This window comes from Passer montanus, unplaced genomic scaffold, assembly GCF_014805655.1.
Source record: "Passer montanus isolate IOZ18808 unplaced genomic scaffold, ASM1480565v1 scaffold13, whole genome shotgun sequence".
In the NCBI taxonomy this organism is placed as follows: domain Eukaryota; kingdom Metazoa; phylum Chordata; class Aves; order Passeriformes; family Passeridae; genus Passer; species Passer montanus.
In genome coordinates this window covers 3,229,929-3,249,418 of record NW_024359832.1, presented here as the reverse complement: position 1 = coordinate 3,249,418, position 19,490 = coordinate 3,229,929, and the positions used below count along the sequence as shown (strand labels likewise).

General features: G+C 36.3%; 1 protein-coding gene across 13 annotated transcripts in view; it reads right to left on the bottom strand.

The window, feature by feature from the left end:
* Positions 1–1,429: 1,429 nt before the first annotated feature.
* The window catches only part of FRYL (FRY like transcription coactivator), a 158,986-nt gene continuing 140,925 nt past the window's right edge, over positions 1,430–19,490 (bottom strand). For 9 of the 13 annotated variants that reach the window (XM_039699154.1, XM_039699155.1, XM_039699153.1 and 6 more), the window contains 8 exons: positions 18,697–18,904; positions 16,284–16,433; positions 13,892–13,990; positions 9,829–9,897; positions 6,551–6,568; positions 5,480–5,590; positions 3,948–4,144; positions 1,430–3,494 (listed from right to left, as the gene is read on the bottom strand). In XM_039699154.1, the coding sequence (XP_039555088.1) occupies positions 3,236–3,494; positions 3,948–4,144; positions 5,480–5,590; positions 6,551–6,568; positions 9,829–9,897; positions 13,892–13,990; positions 16,284–16,433; positions 18,697–18,904 (1,111 nt within the window). In that variant the 3' untranslated portion in view covers positions 1,430–3,235. The remainder of the gene's footprint in view (positions 3,495–3,947; positions 4,145–5,479; positions 5,591–6,550; positions 6,569–9,828; positions 9,898–13,891; positions 13,991–16,283; positions 16,434–18,696; positions 18,905–19,490) is intronic. The other 4 variants (XM_039699159.1, XM_039699148.1, XM_039699149.1 and 1 more) reach the window with 3 other exon arrangements.

Genomic DNA, 19,490 nt, shown 5'->3' with positions numbered 1-19,490 from the left:
TCTGTTGTAGATGCACATGCCTTGTACTCACCTGCAGTTACTGTGATGAGCAGTGGCAATCCTCCAGCCTGAGGAATGCACCTGGGGCCCTCTGCAGCCACCTGGCCCCACTGCCTCAGTTTGCAGTTGCAGCTGTGATCTGGGATGTCTTTATTTCTGAGCATATTCCCATCCAAGGATGTTCTTCAATGTTTTCCTTCTTGCCTTCCCCATCCTCATGGCTGTAGTCTGTTCCTGATGCATGTGTTGAGAAACTGACTGTGATGAGTCTGTGCACCTTGGTAATGAGTTGGAGAACTGCAGCTCTGTGCCATGGCAGTATGATGTCATGGCAATATGAGCAGCTGGATTCTTCCTGTTTACATAGGCATCCTTACAAAACATGGCTTTGAGGATTACTTGCTGTGAATATGGTGACTCTTAAATGATTATCAGTATAGCCCAAAGTGAAATCTAATACAACTTAAGGGCTGTCGTCCCCACTAACTACAGTCAAAGCAGCACTTGGTTCTGCATGATCACATGTAGACCAGGCTAGCTGATGTGAAGTGAGTGCTGTGCTTCTCTAGCAGCTGATGAAGGCTCCACAGGGCAGGTAGCAGCAAGGAGGCCACCCCTGCAGCTGCTGCAAGGGGGTGGCTTGGGGGAGTACAGTGCAGTGGGCAGCCATATTAAACAAGCTTTCCTTTATCCTGTAGCATTCTGCAGTTTCAAAGTAGCTCTACATCCCATCCCTCTTACATAAATGTTAAATGCTTTTACTGCTTGATGCCCAAGTACAATTCTGTACTTTGCAGCTGCTTTTCAGCTTTACTGCCATGTCATGTCTGTGACAGCACACGCTGATTGTGGCCACGCAGCAGGAAGGAAAGCTACTCCTGACCTGTAATTATGCAGAGTGGAAGGGTGCCAGTTGTTCAAAGCTATCCTGAACTTGTTCTGTACAGCTTTTTCATAAAGAGATTCTTTTGCACATGTTAGCTCAGTCAGTGCTGCATTTGCTGCATCTTACAGGACCTGTCTGATGTTTTGTTTGTTTCTACACAGCTTTGCCATAGCTTTGGATTTGGCACAGGCCTGGCACCATGTAGTGCAGGATGACAGCTCATGCATTAGTTGAGTAATTTTTGAAAAGCTTAATGAAATTAAAGCAATATCAAAAGACAGTCATCTAACATGATTCTGCTCAATAGGGCAGCTTCCACTAGCCATTATAAATGCAGGAGGATGTGTAACATAAGGCATTACATATATGAATTCAGGTTTGAGTTTCATGAGAAATCCATTAACAGCTTCAGAAGAAAAATGCTGCTGCAATGACAGGACATAAAAGGAAAAAAAATACTTCAGGGCAGCCAGGCCTCTGTTGCCAGTGTTTAATCTGTTTAGCTAAAGTATTTAAACTCTAGCTTGTAAAAAATACACAAAATGAGAGATACAATGTCTTTTATTTTTACAAAAAAAGCTGGTAAAAGATGATGTAAATAAAAGTGTAATGCATCCCTAAATAAAACTACCTCTCCCCTGAAAATACTTGTTAAATAATTAAGAACACCATCTACAGTACCACAAAACCATCAAAATAATTAAATTTTATCAGGGACAGGGGAAAAAAATACAGTGAATATGAATGTGCCTTGACCAGTTACAGAACTTGTTAGGATAACATAACTACTGTCAGCAGTCCAACAGCGTGCACAGTGCCTTCAATTAATGCATTTCAGCATAATTACATTTCTAGTGGGGTCTAATTCCCCCAAAAAGGCAGAGCTAAGAATTTCAATTCTACATTCCAAACTCTGGAATTAGAGCCCATTAAAAAAAATCACAGTGGGTAAGAGATGTATATAAAAATACTGGGTGTTCCTTTCAAATCACAGGAATTGTGGGACTACATTCTTTTTTTTCTGGTATTTTTTTTCTTTTTTTTTCTTTTTTTTTTTTTCCTACAAAATGCAATTGGTTTCAACAGAATCCAGTTTCTTTTATGCTACAGACTTTGACACTGAACTATGAGTATATTGCCTGTTTGCATGTTTTGGTAGTCAGGGTATTTTTTGTCCTTTTTTTTTTCTATAGTCCCAATTCCTTAGGCTTCTGTTGAGTCATGAAGATGCATATACATGCATTCCAACTCTTCAAACCCTGCAAGTACTGCATGTGACTACCAAGAGGGAATGCCCCCTTCTCCTCATAGCTTTATACACCTACTGTTTTAACAGTGCATTGCACAAATTTACATGAAAAATACTGGTTTTGCACTATACAGTTTCTAGAATATATACAGAATAAAATAAGTTAACTTCTAATGAGAATTGCTGATGGGCAGCATATATCTTTAATATACATTTTAAAGTCTCTGCAGGCAGCTACTTTTTGGTTAGTTGTTATCAGTATTTTAACATAAGCACTGGTCAGAGAACTGAGCAGCATTCCAATAAAGTTAACAGATATATTATTTCTTTTAGAAATACTGGGAAATCCCAGTTTAAAATATTATTAAATGTCCTAACATTTACACACTATGAGGATTAGATCTAATAAAATAAAATTTCTTCAAAAATAATCTTGCAGCTCTTTTAAGCATGCTCTGAGACCTTATTTAACAATCATCCATACCTTCAAAAAAACAACTGTCACATAGCCATACATTCTAACTCACACACATTATTTCCTTAGAACAGACAACAAAAGCAAATAAAACACTTGAGAAGTCAATGGTTTTTGCAGTCGTGTATCATTCTACTCATGTTTGACTGCACATTCTTCGTGACATTGCAGTGTCTCATTAGGTGTTAAGCTGATGTTTACTGCTGGAAAGCCAGGAAGCCTTGCAGGTCTTCAGCCAAAATAAACCAGCCTTGATTTTAGCCTCATCCCACCTGCGGTACGGATCCAACCTCTAGAGGCTGTTCTTGCAAGCATCCTTGATAGTTCTGTTACAACAGAAAATAATGCATATGTACGCATTACGTTTAAGCCCTTTTCCTTTCATGTAATTTTTATACATAAATTTAATAAAAAAATACTACTGCCACACAGGCTGCTGTGTAGAAAGAGCAGTCAAGTCGGATGTTCAATTTTCAGGGTTTTACTTGTGATGAAAGTTTCTTGCTGTGATAAAAGTGTGTTGGTTGTTAAGATTGCTGGAGGTTTGTTTTTGTTCTTTTGTGAAAGGTGCTCAATAATAGTCTGAAGTATCTTCATCATCAGTTCTTTTCTAAATGACAGCTGTTCAGAATCCAGTGGTCACGAGATTTGTTCCTGTTTTGATCTTCCCTAGAAGCTGACAGGATTGCACCATGCGGAGAGACTCTCGGATTTCTAGATTAAGTTCCATCAGCTTTGAGCTGGCCTCAGACATATCCTGGTTGGAGCCTACTACTGCAAAGCTGCCAGTTTGGCCAAGTGTCTGATGACGGAAATAGATGTGCAGCAATGTTTGAACTGGGTCCTCTTCAGAACTGCCAAAGATGTCGTGGGGCCAAATAGATCTGTAAACACACAGTTGGGATTTAAACGTTAAAAAAAAAAGTTTAAATGTTCTTTAAAAAGATATTTGAACGGCAGACAGGAAAATGCAAGGGAAAATAACATGCAATTTGGATTTAAAAATCAAAAGTTTACATACTTTTAAGGAGATATTTGAACAAAAGACATAGAAAAATGCTAGAGGAAAGTTTCTTCCACTGAGTCCCGGTAAATAACAGTAAAATTTCTCAGAGATAAATTCTAAATAAGTACTAAAATTGCTTTTTACTTTTCTTAAATTACTGAAAAGAAAACCCCAAAACCTGTAATGAAGCAACAGTACTTGTCCTTTTCAACAAGGACATCCAACAAGAACTGGAAAAAAAAAAAAAAAAGGAATAGTGCTTATCCCTGTTTTTAATTTTAAAAGGTCTATTAAGAAACTCAAGATCTGAAAGCAATCCTTAAAAACTTACCTGAAAGCCTTGACCTGTGCCACAGCTGACACAAACTCCTTGTTTCTCAGGGATTCAATGAGGGAGTGAATAGCTGTTTCTGTGCTAGCTTGGGATGCCTCTGCAATTTCAATTTCTTCTATACCACTGTCAGACACTGCCTCGGCCTCTTTCAGGCAGCTCTCCAAAAGAGCAAGCTCTTCAGACATGTTTATTACCTAAAACAATTATAATTTATGTCTTTTAGTTTAAATGTATTTCAAGGAAAAATAATTTTCAGAAGACCAGGTTTTTATTTTTCCTTCTCTGTGTAATAAAGTGAAATAGAAAAAAAACACCCAAATATTTTCTGCAGTTGCTTAAGTATACAGTTAATGGCCCAAGCATGTATGTAAATTATTTGGGCTTTCCCTGATGAAGTTTTCCTCTTAGTTCTTTTCAAATTTATTTTAAAAAATAAATTTTTCTCCTTATGTAACTTAATAACAAACTGACAAGAACGAAACATTTCAGAAAGGTATGACAGCAATAGTGCCATTACAAGGATGTCTTTACAAAGGAAAAAATCTGGAAGACTGGTAACCCAGGACAGTAACATTAGTGCAGCCAGTGTATGTAATAATATCTTTGACTTTAGCTGCAGTGCATGAGTAAAACATGAGACCATCTCTCAGAACACGGTTCTGCATCTGACTAACTTAGTGGGACTGATGTGAAGCTAATCTTCCACAGTATTCTTCAAACACAAACTTATTTGCAGCCTTTACAGAAATCTGGAAATATAAGTGAGGAACATGCACAGTTTTTTTCTAAAGCTACTCAAACCAAAGACTTTCAGTCAGGATTTTTATGTTCTTCCTTACTATGTCAAGCAAGACCAAGCCTACTTTTTTTTTTTTTTTTCTGCTACCCCTGTTGCATTCCAGACCCAGGGGAGAACTTACAGAAGGCATTATTAATAGCATAATGCACACAGTTAACATCACATATGTACCACATGTGCACAGCTGAAAACCACTTTTTACTTGTGAAGTTACAACAACTAAAAATCAGGCAGAAGAGGAACTTATGCACTACTAACTGTGCTTAGGATGGGGACTAAGGTTGCAGAGTAATTGAATGGTGGCTGAAGTGACACAGCTAAATGAATCAGTTGGTACAAAGTGGTGGTGGTGTTTGCTGTAGGAAACACCAGGGCTATGGAAAGGCTTAGCTCTTCTGAGTGGACTTGATGTGCCTTGATTGTAGCTTGATTAGAATACACCAGGAGTGCTACTGAAATACTTAAAATCCTCAGCATTGGACTCCCCATGCTCCAGTCTTTTTTAAAAGAGCTTTCCTGCTGTACAAAAATCAACACAGATAATTGAACATCTCAGAAAATTCTTGTAAGCTCTACTTAAGTATTTTATTAATTGGCTATAAAACAGCTGGAACCCTCCTCCAGTTTCTAAAAGAATGTTCCACTGATGAAAATGTTATCAAAATGTGTTTTAAATTGTCTGCTTTTAAAATGTCAACAATTACTAGCTGAATGTCATGGTTTTCATTACCTCTGCTTCTTTTTTGATTGTTTTTACTTGACTGATGAGTTTGCAATAGGCTTGGAACAGAAGCAGCAACTGGAAATGCAGCTTGTATAGCCTCCGACACAACTCCAGCTCCTACAAATGTAAACAACACTATTATATTCAGAAGTGCAAACCTACTATCCAGTGCAAGAGACAATAAATCACAACTTCTTCAGTAGAGTGTGCAAAATTAGAAGTAGTTAATTTGGCTACTGAAGAAAATGCCAAAAATATTTAGAAGCTAACATACAGTAAGCTAATGAAAAGCAGGTGAAAGTTTCATTCTGTTCTAGATTTACAAGTAGCCTCTCACAGAGATTTGAAGTTCACTTTTTAATACGTTACATTTCCAAGAAAGGGAGTGGAGTGGGATGTGAAGAGATTCAAAAGGCATTTTGAAATGTCTGGAACATTTCAAGATTTCATGTCTTAAAACCAAGAGTTTCATAGATCATTTACTTTTATTATTGATATTTTACTGTTTTAAATTCAAGATCTAATATCCAAAACAAGCAGCTGTGGCTCATAAGTATAGGATCTTTCATAACCATTAGTATTTATATTGTAAGCACAGTATATAACCTGGCCCTTAGTTTACACTGCCTGACAGAGTAGGAAGAGAGTAATTCCATTCCTGGAGGCAAGAATAATCTTTTCTTTATAAAAGGTAGCCCTTATTCTGCTTAGAAAATAATACATGATATATTCTTAAGGAAATGAAATAGCAGTATTAATTTACACACTGTCTTGCTTCCATTTTTATGCCTCTAAAACACTAGTCAGAAATGCAGACAGTGTTAATACTGTTTCACATACAGACATAAAAGCTAGTGCTAATGGAATAATCTTTATAACATTCTACTAAATACAGGATCCTATTATCTACAAAGGACCAACAGTCTAATGGGTTAGATGATGCAAAACCGAAGCACACAGCATTTCTGTAATAGTCTAGGACAAGACATCATTATTTCACAAATGGACAAGACAGATGGAGACCAGTTTGGTGACTGGCATGGTTAAGTATTTGATAAATCAAGAACTGTCACTTACTGCTAGAATTTCCATTTGCTAAGCAAGAAGATGAGCAGGTCACAAAAATACAAAGAAAGAAAAAAGAGCAAGAATTAGTGTAGGAAATAATTTTAATTAGGGTAAAAGATGTCCCAGGTAAAATGGAGGAAGAAATACAAGTAACATGCTCCATACATATCCTGAATGTAAAAAATATTAACAGGCTGAATTTGATGTAAAATTACTTGCTGCTATAGCTAAAGATAAAAAGCACTGGCTTTGTTGTCCCACAGCATGAATAACACTCTTACAACCCTGTCTGGTCTTTATACACTGTGTAGTCTGAAAGGTGCACAAATTTAAGGTAATCAAAATCAAGGACACTTAGATCTAAACATCTGTACAAAGCTTCTTACTTGTTCTGTATCACAATAGTTTAAGCAAAATTAAAGCATTTTAAAATTGGAGATGCAAGATTAATTTGGATTCTGAATCAGTTTAGAAATTCTTGGGTTTGCTAAACTCAATTCTCAATCCCTCTGAGAGATTTCTGTACTGTAATTGCACTTGGTTTCTACAAGCCATTTCAGAAGAAAATGTTTGGGGAAGAGGGATAGGAAGAGAAGTGGTCAGAAAATGAATGTGTCAGACTAGGCATGTGAACTTCACCACTCCTGTGCTTTGTACAGCACTGAGCCTACTGATGGCACTGAGGGATGTACAGTGGTCATAGCCAACCAAATCACAGTCACATAATTGCCTGAGCTGGAAGGGACCCACAAGGATCACTGAAGTCCAGCTCCTGGCCCTGCACAGGACAACTCCACTGGAATCACACCATGTGCCTGAGAGCCAAAAAAAGGAATGTCAGCGGATGTCTGGCTCCCACAGGCAGAAGCAGCTGAGCTTTACTAAGCACAGAGCTGTACACGGTGTTATGGTAAGTTACACACTCTGTGCTTCCCAGGTTATAAACATTGCATGTTTTTGTTACACTCCATGTTTTTGTTCTGCACTCTGTGCTATTATATACTCAGCACAATTACCATATTTCTGATGCACAGAACACTGAACACATAAAACCTTGAACTGCAGAAGTTAACATGACTTCGATGAATCACTTCAATGAAGCACAGAGAATCAGATTTTGAGAAATGGCAGGGTTGACTATTTAATAATTTTAAGTCATTAAGTTCCAGTGTTCTTAAAGCCAAGTCTCATTATTACTGTAAGCCATAATTAATCCCTTTCCCCCAAAACACACCTTGATAGCTTTAAAAATTCAGGAGGGGTTTTCCTTTAAAAATGGCTTTGTACTCCTTCAGTGTCTTTCACACACATGCTTACTTGAGAAATAATTTGATTTTTCTACCTGCCTGTCCTGTAGAAACAGTCAAGCCAGAGTCCAGATGCATTCTTTCAGGCTTAGATGTACTAATAGCAAGAACTGAATAATTAGATTTTACTTGCAAGTCTGCTGGCAATGCACAAGCTGGAACAGAATTAATCTCGCTATTCCTTAGCTGTATGGACCACAGTGCCAAAAATTAGTAAGAAAATCTTATTTGTGTTAGTGAATAAAAAATATCTGTTTTCCTGAGCAAGACAACACTAACCCATTTTTTGCATTAACTGGTTGACTCCTCAGACTTAGCAGCCCCACACTCCATTTACAAGGACTTTTGAGGAATTACCAGCATGCCACCCTTGCAGGCTAGGATTAAAAACCAAAATCAAAACAAGTCCCCACAAATAATAATCAGTGTGATTGGTCTCAGACTGCTTTTCAGAGGTCATCTTCAAACCCTGCAGAAACAGGGAAGAATAGGCCAAACTTGCCAGGGAATCATGGATTCTTTTTGTACAAGCTATCTATCTGAAAGTTGCTGCATGTTGCTTATCTTCCGTTTCTTAGTTTGCCCAGCTACACAGTAGGAACAGTAACATTTACCTTCATGGTAAGAATGGTTCTGTTCTAACAACTAAATGTTAGAACAATTTCTTGGTGTTTGTAAACAAAATTATAAGTATGGCCAGAAATACACAAATGCTGCTTTTTAATTAATATATGTACAGCATTTGCTGTATTGTAATAGTAAATGTTATCTATTTCTAAAGATATAGCAGTCGGTATACAAAGATGTGTACTTAGTGTAAAATACACTAAAGCATGAGTTCATAGCAAGATAAAAGTCCTTGCAAATAGCAGCAAATTATTTTGCCAGTTTTGTATTACCTAAGCTTATTCACTTGATTTTTTTTTTTTTTAATGTGCAACTTCAATGCAGTATAAAAATTAACATTATATTACCACATTTTACTACTCTAAAAGTTGAGGTACTCGCATAAAAAGCCCCGAACATATATGTGTTTATATGAAGAACAGCAAAAGAACACTGTATAAAAGAAAAAATAGTCCAGAGATACAGTAAACATTTCTGTTGGTGAAGACTACATCTTCAGCAGCAGAAGCATGACCAAGTACATCAATGAATTGTTCAACTGAATAAAAGAAATAAAATTTCTCATTTTTCAGCTTGGATTTGAGATTTTTGTCAAGCTGTGATTGTGAAAAGGTAAGTTCATCTGCTACTTGCAGTTCTTTCTTACATCCTTCACTGTCCTTATCACAGTACTTCAGATGGCAGACTCTTTGTACCAACTAATGTCAGGTGTTGGATTTGCTTTTTTTACTGTATCAATATTATATAGCTATTCTATTTTTAAAAAACTCCAGTCCTAGTCCATCTTGGGAAAAGCTATCACTTATTACAGCAATTAGTAATACTAAACATGGATGAGTGCCATGCAAATACATACAAAATATTCAACTAATATTAATGGTTACTTAATCTATTGTTAGGTGATATTTTCACATAAGTGTTTAATGAACTTTTTGCTATACTGCTACTTTACTCCCTGTTACTTCTCACCCAAATATTGGCTCCAGAAAGGTCTTATGTAGTTCTAAGTTTTTGAGTAGACAATACATCTGAGCATATAACCAGAATTTTAATCTTTTTTCCTTCTAGAAACAGCAGCAGAAAAGCAGACTTGCTGGTACACAGATGGTATCTAGTCTGCTTATCTACTCAGTGTTATTAAATCTAGAACCCAAGACGGATTGCCAGCTTTTATTAAGAAGACCCAGTTTTATTGCCACTTCATGAGACTCTGAGTTTCCAAAAGATAGGATGATAACTGAAATTAAAAGCTTTTCATACATTTTCAATCTCTCTACAAATATTGGATTTTTTCGTGCAATAAAGATGATTTTTAATCTCATATCCTGAGACTCACAAATGACATACACCTACCTGGGCATCTGTGTTAGTCCCATGAATACCATCATCAGTACCAAATGTCCTTTTGCAGTCTTCCAGCCACTGCAAATTAATATAAATAAGATTGAACATCTTCTGAAACAGCAAACTGAAGACTGTGCTAACACTGCTTAAGACACTTTGTCTTGTACATTCTCGGATAAGGTTAAGAACTTGTGGTATGAAATCAATTGTTTACCAATGTTGTTTGCAGTGATGATATCCACTCTGACAGATCACTTTGTAACTTTTATTTCCTGTAGCCTTCATTACCCAAGATGGAGATAGCACACTTCAGCATAAATACTGATTGAATTGATACTGTTACAGGAAAATTCAATTCAATATGGAAGCACAAATATCCCTCTCTTTACTTTCTGTACAAGGTTTACACTAATGTGATTTAGCAGCCTTTAAAATATAGCACTGATTCGCATTAATTCTCATTCTCATTAATTAGAGAATAAGCCTGTTACATTTCTTGGAACTACTTGAGAAACAGAAGGAAACAGATCTCTCCTGTGTAAGTGCATGTTTACAGGTTGGAATGAAAAAACCCAAATTCTCCAGTGGGAGTTCAGCATCACTTCCACTTCATACAAGCCAAGGAGATGATGTATTCCTGCATTACAAAATGCAAATCTGCAGGTTCCACTCAGGGCTGCATTTAACTTCACCTCCTATATCACACAATAAGTTTATTGATTTCAGTGGGCAGTCTCTTTTTCTACCTTCAACCAACCATGCAAATTTCTCAAAAAACAACCTCCATGTGTACTGGCATTCCCATGAATTTCTGTGTTACTATAAAGCATTTATAGAAACAAATATGTTCTTTTTGGACAATACAACCAGATCACCCATTGATGAATTTTTCTGTACAGTGCAAACAATTGCAAGCATGGTTATTACTGAAATGGGAATGCATCATGTTGAGATAAAGTGCATAATATCATCTGAAATGAAGAATAGGCTCTGTACATCCAAGGAAGAATAATTTAGCATACTGCTTGTGCTTGGTATCTTGAATCTCAGAGGGAATCTTGGTGACCTTTTTCTAACCTTTGTCTGATGCAAGAAAAAGAAAAATGTGATTTCCCATCTGTTCAATTTAATAAAGGTTACTTAGTGAATTAACTAGACCAGTGTGCTCATCAAGAGGAGAAATGGAATTCTCTGAACATCGCAGTGTCAGTTTCAATTAGTGACATGGATACCAACATCCACAGCAAATCTCATTTTTCTTTTTATCAGACAGCTTCCAACGGAACAGGTTTGCACTGCAACAAACAGCAGCAGCAGTTGGGATGCTGGTATTTCTTTTCACCCACCACCCTTTTAAGACCTCTTTTTTAAATCTTAGAACCAGTCTGAATAAAGGGTGTGCCTAGAATGCTGTGTGTATAAGCTTGCATTTTCTATCACATTTATCTGATTCAGTATCTTTGTCCCTAATACACACATGAAGTCTAAGCAGTCCCCTTGCAAGAAAACAGAACAATAGTTCCAAAAATGTGACAAAATTAATTTGTTAAGAATTTTTACAGAATATATGTACAGCATGGTAGAAAGATTTTTTTTTTTCCTTTGGGAATAGTGTGACAGAATAACCTTCTTTATGTGTTTGCTTTGTGTCAATTCATGTTTTCTCCATATATCTCCTACAAAGTGTTGATGAAAGCATAACACAGGGAAGTCTGGCGTTACTCTTGGTCATAGCACAGGTTTGTCTGCCAGATTACACCCTAAACAGACATGCTAAACAGCCTATGCTACAGGTGCCTTCTGTCTTATCTTGGTGCATAGGTAAGCATTTCAAGCAACCACAGCCCAAGCCTTTTACTTTTTGAATTTGATTTATGTGAATGCCTGTACACCACACAGCACTGAGAGTGACAAACATCATCTATTAGGATAAAGTTTAAACAACAGTTTTTCATTAAAGAAATTCACATACAAATCCTCCCAGTGGTTGATTCTAGAGGACACCGATTAACGTGCAAAAATTTCTGTTAATTTTCATTTACTTTATTATACAATAGCCCAACCACTTAATTTGGTAATTTTTCTGTGTACTTCTATGAAAAAAGCAAGGGACTGCATTAAGTTGATTAAGCATTTTGCTTAACACTTTCAGATTTAATAGGATATGTAGCACAGCTGTGTGTTACAGCAGAAATTCAGATTTTACTTGACAAAGTCTTGTTCTATCATTACCTATACTCTGTTTAAGAAGACAGAGTAAGAAAACAATAAACATATATCTTACCATGTAGGTTAGAAGATTCTTAGTTTACATTTAATATAAAATACACCTTAGAGAAAGAGGGCCAACAGCTAAATAAATACTTCTAAAATGCTTTAGAAAAGAAAATTATTTGAGTAGTCACTACTTCTAAATTAACATGCTCAATAACCACTTAAATAATGCCCTAAATTGTCCAACTGACGTGCTATCAAGAATCAGAGAAGACTGGCCAAAGCTAAAAGTTTCTTCCTTCTCAGTACTGCTTCTTTTTATTTAAAAATGATTAAATAAAAATAAAACCCTGACAAAATGCTTTCAGTTGTTTCAGAACAATTCCTTTAACCCTGTGAACCTTCTTCCTGCTCCAGTCACTCAAAAATCTGTGGCAGAAGACAGGCTGACCACAGAAACATGTTACTGGACTCCCTTTGTGACAGAAAAAACAATTCCTTCACCATGATATAATGACAGAGGCCATCAAACTGGTGTATTTGTATTTGTTTACCTAGTAAAATAAAATACAAAGAAGTACTTAATATCCAGCATGGATTTATATCAATATGAAATGTGGCAGTGCAAAATTAGGTAACAATACCTTTAGTGAATTAGTTGCCATCTGAAAGGGATGTAATTTTAATTTGTTATACTTTGACAAGTATATTGTAATATACTAATTATAGTAAAGTATAATACTAATTATAGTATTATAATTAGTATTATATATACTAGTATAATACTACTTATACTAAAGTATAATTTGTAATTTGTTATACTTTGACAAATCAACCAAACAATACCATTGGTTACTGCTGTGATAAACTAGGCTAAATGGGAGTTGATGTAAAATTCCTTCATGTTTGGATAGTCATCATTCTAATTACACACACACACACATGTGGGTCCCTTTTTACCCTGTCACAAATCTTCCTGTCTGACCATGGGGCAAATCAGTTACACCCTCTGTGCCTCAGGGCTGCTCTCTAAAAGGAGGAATGAAATACATTATGCACTGGAGATTGCCAGACATGAATAATTACATTGAGTAAAATTATCTTAGTCATTAGATGAGCACTTGTTTCTGATTAAGCCTACATGGCAAAATGTAGCTCATTATATTAGATCAAATAAATTGTTATTACTACAGAGCTGGGCAAAGAAATGCAGCAACTCTTTAACAGAAATGCTGGCCTGGATCCTGCCAAGAGTTTATCTGCATTAACAGTGCTGTGTGGCATACTTTAGCATTGGTTTCAAGGAAACCACATTTCTTTTGAGATCCTTTCCACAAAAACGTGCATGTCTGGTCTATTCAACAGATGAGCTGTCAGCAATCTTTGAAAGGCAGAGGCCATAATTTCCTAATAAACTCAGCATGATCAAGAAACATGGAGCCGCTTGTGCTGAAAAATATCTGCCAAAGCTCTGCCAAAGCATCGTGGCTTGAATTCTGGTTCTGTTTTGCATTACTCAAACTTGCCTATACTGCCATTGTCACAGCCTCAGAGGCTGCTGAGATCTGTAATATTCAGCACGTTCCATCTTTTCCCACTGTTAGTGGATTTGTGCAGCATTATATATTAAAAATTAATTTCAGAAATACATGCAACAAAAATGAATTGCACATAAGAAAACTCCCCTCAGGTTCAAATTATACACATAGAATAGTAGTAAGAAAAGGGAACAGGATCATATTTCAGACGTGTTTTCCCACATTTTACCTTTAGATACCTTTGATGAGAGATAAGAACCTGCAACATTTTCTTGATGAGCAGGTTCTAACATTTTTGTTTTGAGATGTAAACGACTCACCTGTTCTGCTGCCTCTCTTTTGACATTATAGGTATCCAAGTGTTCTTGGAGCTCTAGAACACTGAACTTCAATGTTTCTAGCAGGCCACATGACAGTAGCTGGAAGATAAAAGCAATCAACCTCTGTAGTCATGTAACATCTGAATTTAATCCATACAGTCTAATATCTAATTTGCATAATACAGAATCCCACGTTCACATTTGGAAAAACAAATTAGAATTAGCTTGGCATGTCATTTGTGACACCTTTGAGTAAGTGAATTAACACACGTAGCTCTACCATTTAAATGAAGAATTTTAATTCCAAAATAAGAAGAGTAGTACACCTAGTTAACACGTGAAAGAGGGATTTCAAAGCAATTTTTAGATCTTTCATAATGAAGAATAATATTTGACACACAGACACCACTAGTGTAAATAAAACAGCCTGCAGAAGGAAGGAAAGGTACTGCTGCTGGATTGCTCCTGTAGCAACCTAAGGAGTACCACTGAGGGTTACTTGCTCTTCTCAAAATACAAAATATACTACCAGAAAAGCTTCTGCAGTCTGTAAGAAACAGAACTTGGTCAAAGCAGGAGACACTGGATATTTGAAGAATTTTCTACTATTAATAACTGCCTTTTTTAACATGGTGTCAGAATCTCTTTCCTTCAGGGACTGCTACCTCAGCTTTTTTCCACACCATTTCTCCCTGTAGTTTTATTTTCACTTAGGTTTTTTTATTAGTCCTTCTTCTGACACTTCCTGTAATAAATATCTCTAACATGACATTTCCTCCCTCACACTGGTCAGTCCTTGCACACAATAAGAGCTCTGTACTTTATCAGTGAGAATTAATCTGACAAGCAGGTTCATTTAATTTTAATTATTTGGAGAGGAAAGATTTATTTATACAGTATTTGTCCATGTAACAACACTAATGTGTGTACATCCATGTACACATCTAAGTATTTGTGTGCTATATTAATTTATATCCTTTTTATGTGTGTTTATATAGATTTGGTTTTTTATTTTAAAATACACATGGTGTTTTAGTTAGGCACTAGTGTAACTTTTCTTAAGGCTTCTTATCTTAAAGAAAAAAATTTTTGTAAATTTCTACTGCTTTGAAAGTGGCATAAATAAAACCAAAAAACATTACAGGTGGTTCCCTTGAAATGCACTATCTGTATCATGCTTATTTCTTTCTCAGATTCTTAAGTGAGAGCTTAAGAAAGAGTTGCCCCTCAGCAGCAAGGGACAAAAAGCAGGTCAGGAGAAGTGTCTCACACTGGGTGTTAAGGCCAAAGATCCATCTACCTCAGGCCTGCAGCTGACAGTGTCTAATGGCAGGGGTTTAAAGAAGGGTAAACGTGGTGATCCACCTGCCCCAGAATGCTTTCTTAGCCTCTGTCAATGTGTTGTTCTGCATATTTAAAGGATCTGTCCAGGGCTACTTCCATGAATTTATGTAGTGGCCTTTTGAAAACATGAACAGATACCATAAAAAGTGACAGGATTTCACAGTTTGATTATGTATCACATGAAGGACCTTGGTTCTGCATGTTTTGTAAGTCACTGCTAGCTTAATTTGACCACCCTTAATATATTTTCCTTAAGACAAAAAGAAAATAATTTCTATAATTTATCCATGATAGGACATTTATCTTCTAAAGGGATAAAAATCCTAGCCTACATATCTTACATGTATATATTTCATCATCCTTGTGATCTTTCTTTAATTTTTTCCAGTGCTACTACCTTTGCTCTGACAGCAAGGGACCAAAACTGCCCCCAAAATTCAGGATGTAGGTATATTGAGGATATGTACATTAACTCAGTGATCTTTCCTGTTTTGCTGTCTCCTTTCTTGATAATTCTAGCACAGATTTTTTTTGACTGCTGCTAAACATTGAGCTGACTTCTTGGATTAGTATCTATTATAATTGGGATTTCAACTTGCATGACAACAAATAATTCCAAGTCTTCTCCTTGTGTATTTGTAGTGAGAATGTTCTTCTCATGCATCACTGAATATATACATAAAACAATATAACAGAAAAAGGCAAAGCTGCTGCTAGATAAGTAGTCTTCCTTTTTCTTACTTGTGCAGAGAACATAGAATAAATATGAACAAGCAGGGAAGGTAAAGAGTAGTATGGGAATTAGAGTGATATCTACTCTCAGTAAGTTTCCTTACTGTTCACTGTTAGAGCTGCAGACTATTTGTTAAGAAAATACATTTCTCACTGGTGGTTTCCAGTGTTTATGATACACAGTGGCCACTTAAGATTTTAATTCCCTTCTGATTTTAAAGAGTTTCTTTTTTCCACATATTAGAACATCATTTGGTATGTTACATGAAATGTTTAAGCAGACAGATATTCCAACATGCAGGTTTGAGATTCTTACCGTTTCCGCGTCCACAAAGACTGTTGGACATTCTGAACATAACATCATCACTTCCAGAGAGCTTTTAAACTTTGTCCCAATGCGCTGTAGACTTTCACCAAGAAAGCTGACTGAATCATTTGTTATAGATACAAACTTTCTCTGAATGGTCTAGAAGTCAAATCAGAAAAACATTTCTCTTACATTGTGTTTTACTACTCTTCTGGCTTTTTAGGTAAGATTTTCAAAGCAAATTTCTATCCTGACAAGTTTCCATCACATTGTATTTTTTCATTAAATGAAAAACTAATATACAATTTTCTCTGAATAATTATGTAAAATCAGCTCTGGAAAATGCAATAAATCAATAAAACCAGCCAGTATCTATAGAGACAAGTACTCCTTTCATATCTAGGCCTCTAGCCTCAATATAGGTAGATGACTATTTGCCTTTACACAGTACAGATAGTTCAATTTATTTTCAAGTGTTTGTGTTGCAAAAGATTACAGAGTCTTATGAGTCAGTATGCGACCTGCGTAGCACAATCGCTGTCCAAAACTGCCACCTGCAGGGTTTCTACCTTCTTAAAAAATCAGTCCTGAGTTTATCATGTTTGATTATGCAGACTGTCAGCTTAGCCTAATGTAACACTGCACTCTGCTATGTACTGCTTCATTAATCCTGGATGTTACAGGTAGAATAAAACTATATAAATATTATACAGACAGCTGCAAAGTTAAAGAGGAAGAAGGAGACAGAAGGCAAAATGGAAAGATCCAGTCAAACAAGGCCTCCCAAGTATCATTTGATCATGTTAACCCTCCTCTGTACCCAGTAAGAACTCCTCAGGAACATTTTTTGCCCATGCTTGAACACTGGTTTGCTATTGTGCAGAGTACCCTGCTTTCCACCTGTTAAGCCAAGTTTCATTCTTCCTTAGCTCCCTTATTAATGAAAACAAGGGAATATGAGCTCTCATTTTACCACTTTCAGGAAATGAGTGAATGTGTGGAAACCAACTGCAGCTAAGCTTTGGTATAATACAGACAAACCAAATCACTGCTGTCTAGATGAAGCAAAAAGACAAAAATCTACAACCTATCACAGAAATTTCATGGCACTGTGGCCATGAAATTAGTTTAACATAAAATGGAAAATGGGTATAGATGTGAAAACAAATTATTCCATGGGAAAGGCAGAGTATGAATTCTTCACATCTAAGTTACTGCCGATACATGGAATAAAATATGTGCTAGTGCAGGTCTTTCACTGAGAAATTTATTATGATATGCCAAACAGCAAGCAAAATTAATATTAGAGATACAAGAAAGGGCTGGAGCCATAAAACCTTGTCCTGAATAGTCTCTTGGCTCATTTGGCACATTGCCTGTACATAAAATGAATTAATTATACTTATGCTACCCCATAGGAATTTGCAAAGAAGCATTACTTTTAATATGAAAAATCTCATGTATAGATGTGAAAACAAATTATTCCATGGGAAAGGCAGAGTATGAATTCTTCACATCTAAGTTACTGCCGATACATGGAATAAAATATGTGCTAGTGCAGGTCTTTCACTGAGAAATTTATTATGATATGCCAAACAGCAAGCAAAATTAATATTAGAGATACAAGATAGGGCTGGAGCCATAAAACCTTGTCCTGAATAGTCTCTTGGCTCATTTGGCACATTGCCTGTACATAAAATGAATTAATTATACTATTCTACCCCACAGGAATTTGCAAAGAAGCATTACTTTTAAAATGAAAAATCTCATCCCCTGCATATAGGCAGGAGGGAGCCAGAAAGATTAAGCCATAGGCATTTTGTGTTGGATAGCAGATCTATGAGGTGAATATAGTTAAAAAGAGGCATTTGAAACATCCAGCTCCAGTGGATCTCCTGGTGTTTCAATTACTTCTCTGCAGAAAGAAACCTTTTTCTCTCAAGAGAAAGATGCAAGCTAAATTCATTAATGTTTGTCATGCTGTGATCCCATAATAATGACTCCCACAAAAAAACAGGAGAAAGCCATTAATTCTGTAATCATCACAGAATCAGGGTGATGTTCAGAAAACAAAATAAGGGACACAACCTGGACTAAGAGCTTGCAAGAAACACTGAACTGTTTTTTGGTTGGTTTTTTTTTTTTTTAGCTTTTCTCAATTTTTATTTATTTTCTGAGCAAGTTCACTCCTAGGCAATGAATACAGCAGATATGCTATGGAAAAATAGGGTATGACAATGTAACATTACTTCAGCAGTGTGTTTCTGATCTGGACCACTTTTTCTGGTCTGCTTTTGATTTGCTTTCTAAAGCTTCTTGCTACCATAATCTTGTGGCTTTTGCAGTTTCAAGGGGAAGAATAGTTTTAGAAGTAGGGGGAAAAGATTTCAGATGAGCAATCATACATGGAGAATTCACTGACCTGAAACAATCTTGAGAAGACATGAAATGTATAGACAGCACAAGATCCATCTGTGTCTGACAGCATTTGATTGACGTGGCAGCGCCAGGCTTGCTCCTCATCATCGTACGCCACTGGCTGGAAAGCTGCCAATATGGCAGAAAGAAAGGGGGAAGGAGGAGGGGAAGTTTGCACTTCTGGGAAACCATCCTGTTCTTCTTCATCTTGGCTACAAACAATAAATAGCAGAAATTATCTCCTCAGCAAACTTTTGAGGGGAAAAAACACCTTCATTTTGGCAGGAAGGAAAAAAAAATAAGAATTTTGGATTCAGAACGGCATTTTGTAAAATTAATAACAGATCAACTAAGGTAACTAGTGCAAGAAAGGAGTAAACAATCAAAAACTTTTGCTACTGCAATATATTAAAAATTGCTTATACTCTCCAAAATTTACTACCACATGTCAGTTCTACACAGAACTACAGACAAAGAGCTACCTGGAGGTTATATATAGGTATTACAGCACTATATATATATGGATACCATGTACAAACAGGCATCTTTTTCTTGCCAACTGAAGTAACATCCCATTCTTCAAATTTTTATTGATCTGAACAGATGGTCCACCAATAGCTGCAACAAGTTTTAGCCTTCCTTAAGGGAAGCACAAGAGCTCATTTAGCAATGTAATAGTGCTTTATAACTGTCTTAAGTAACATAAGCAAATGGAGATAGATGGAAACACACATTTTTATGGGCAATCAGTTTAACCGCCCTTTGTTCACAGAACAGTCTGCTGTCATACTTTCCATT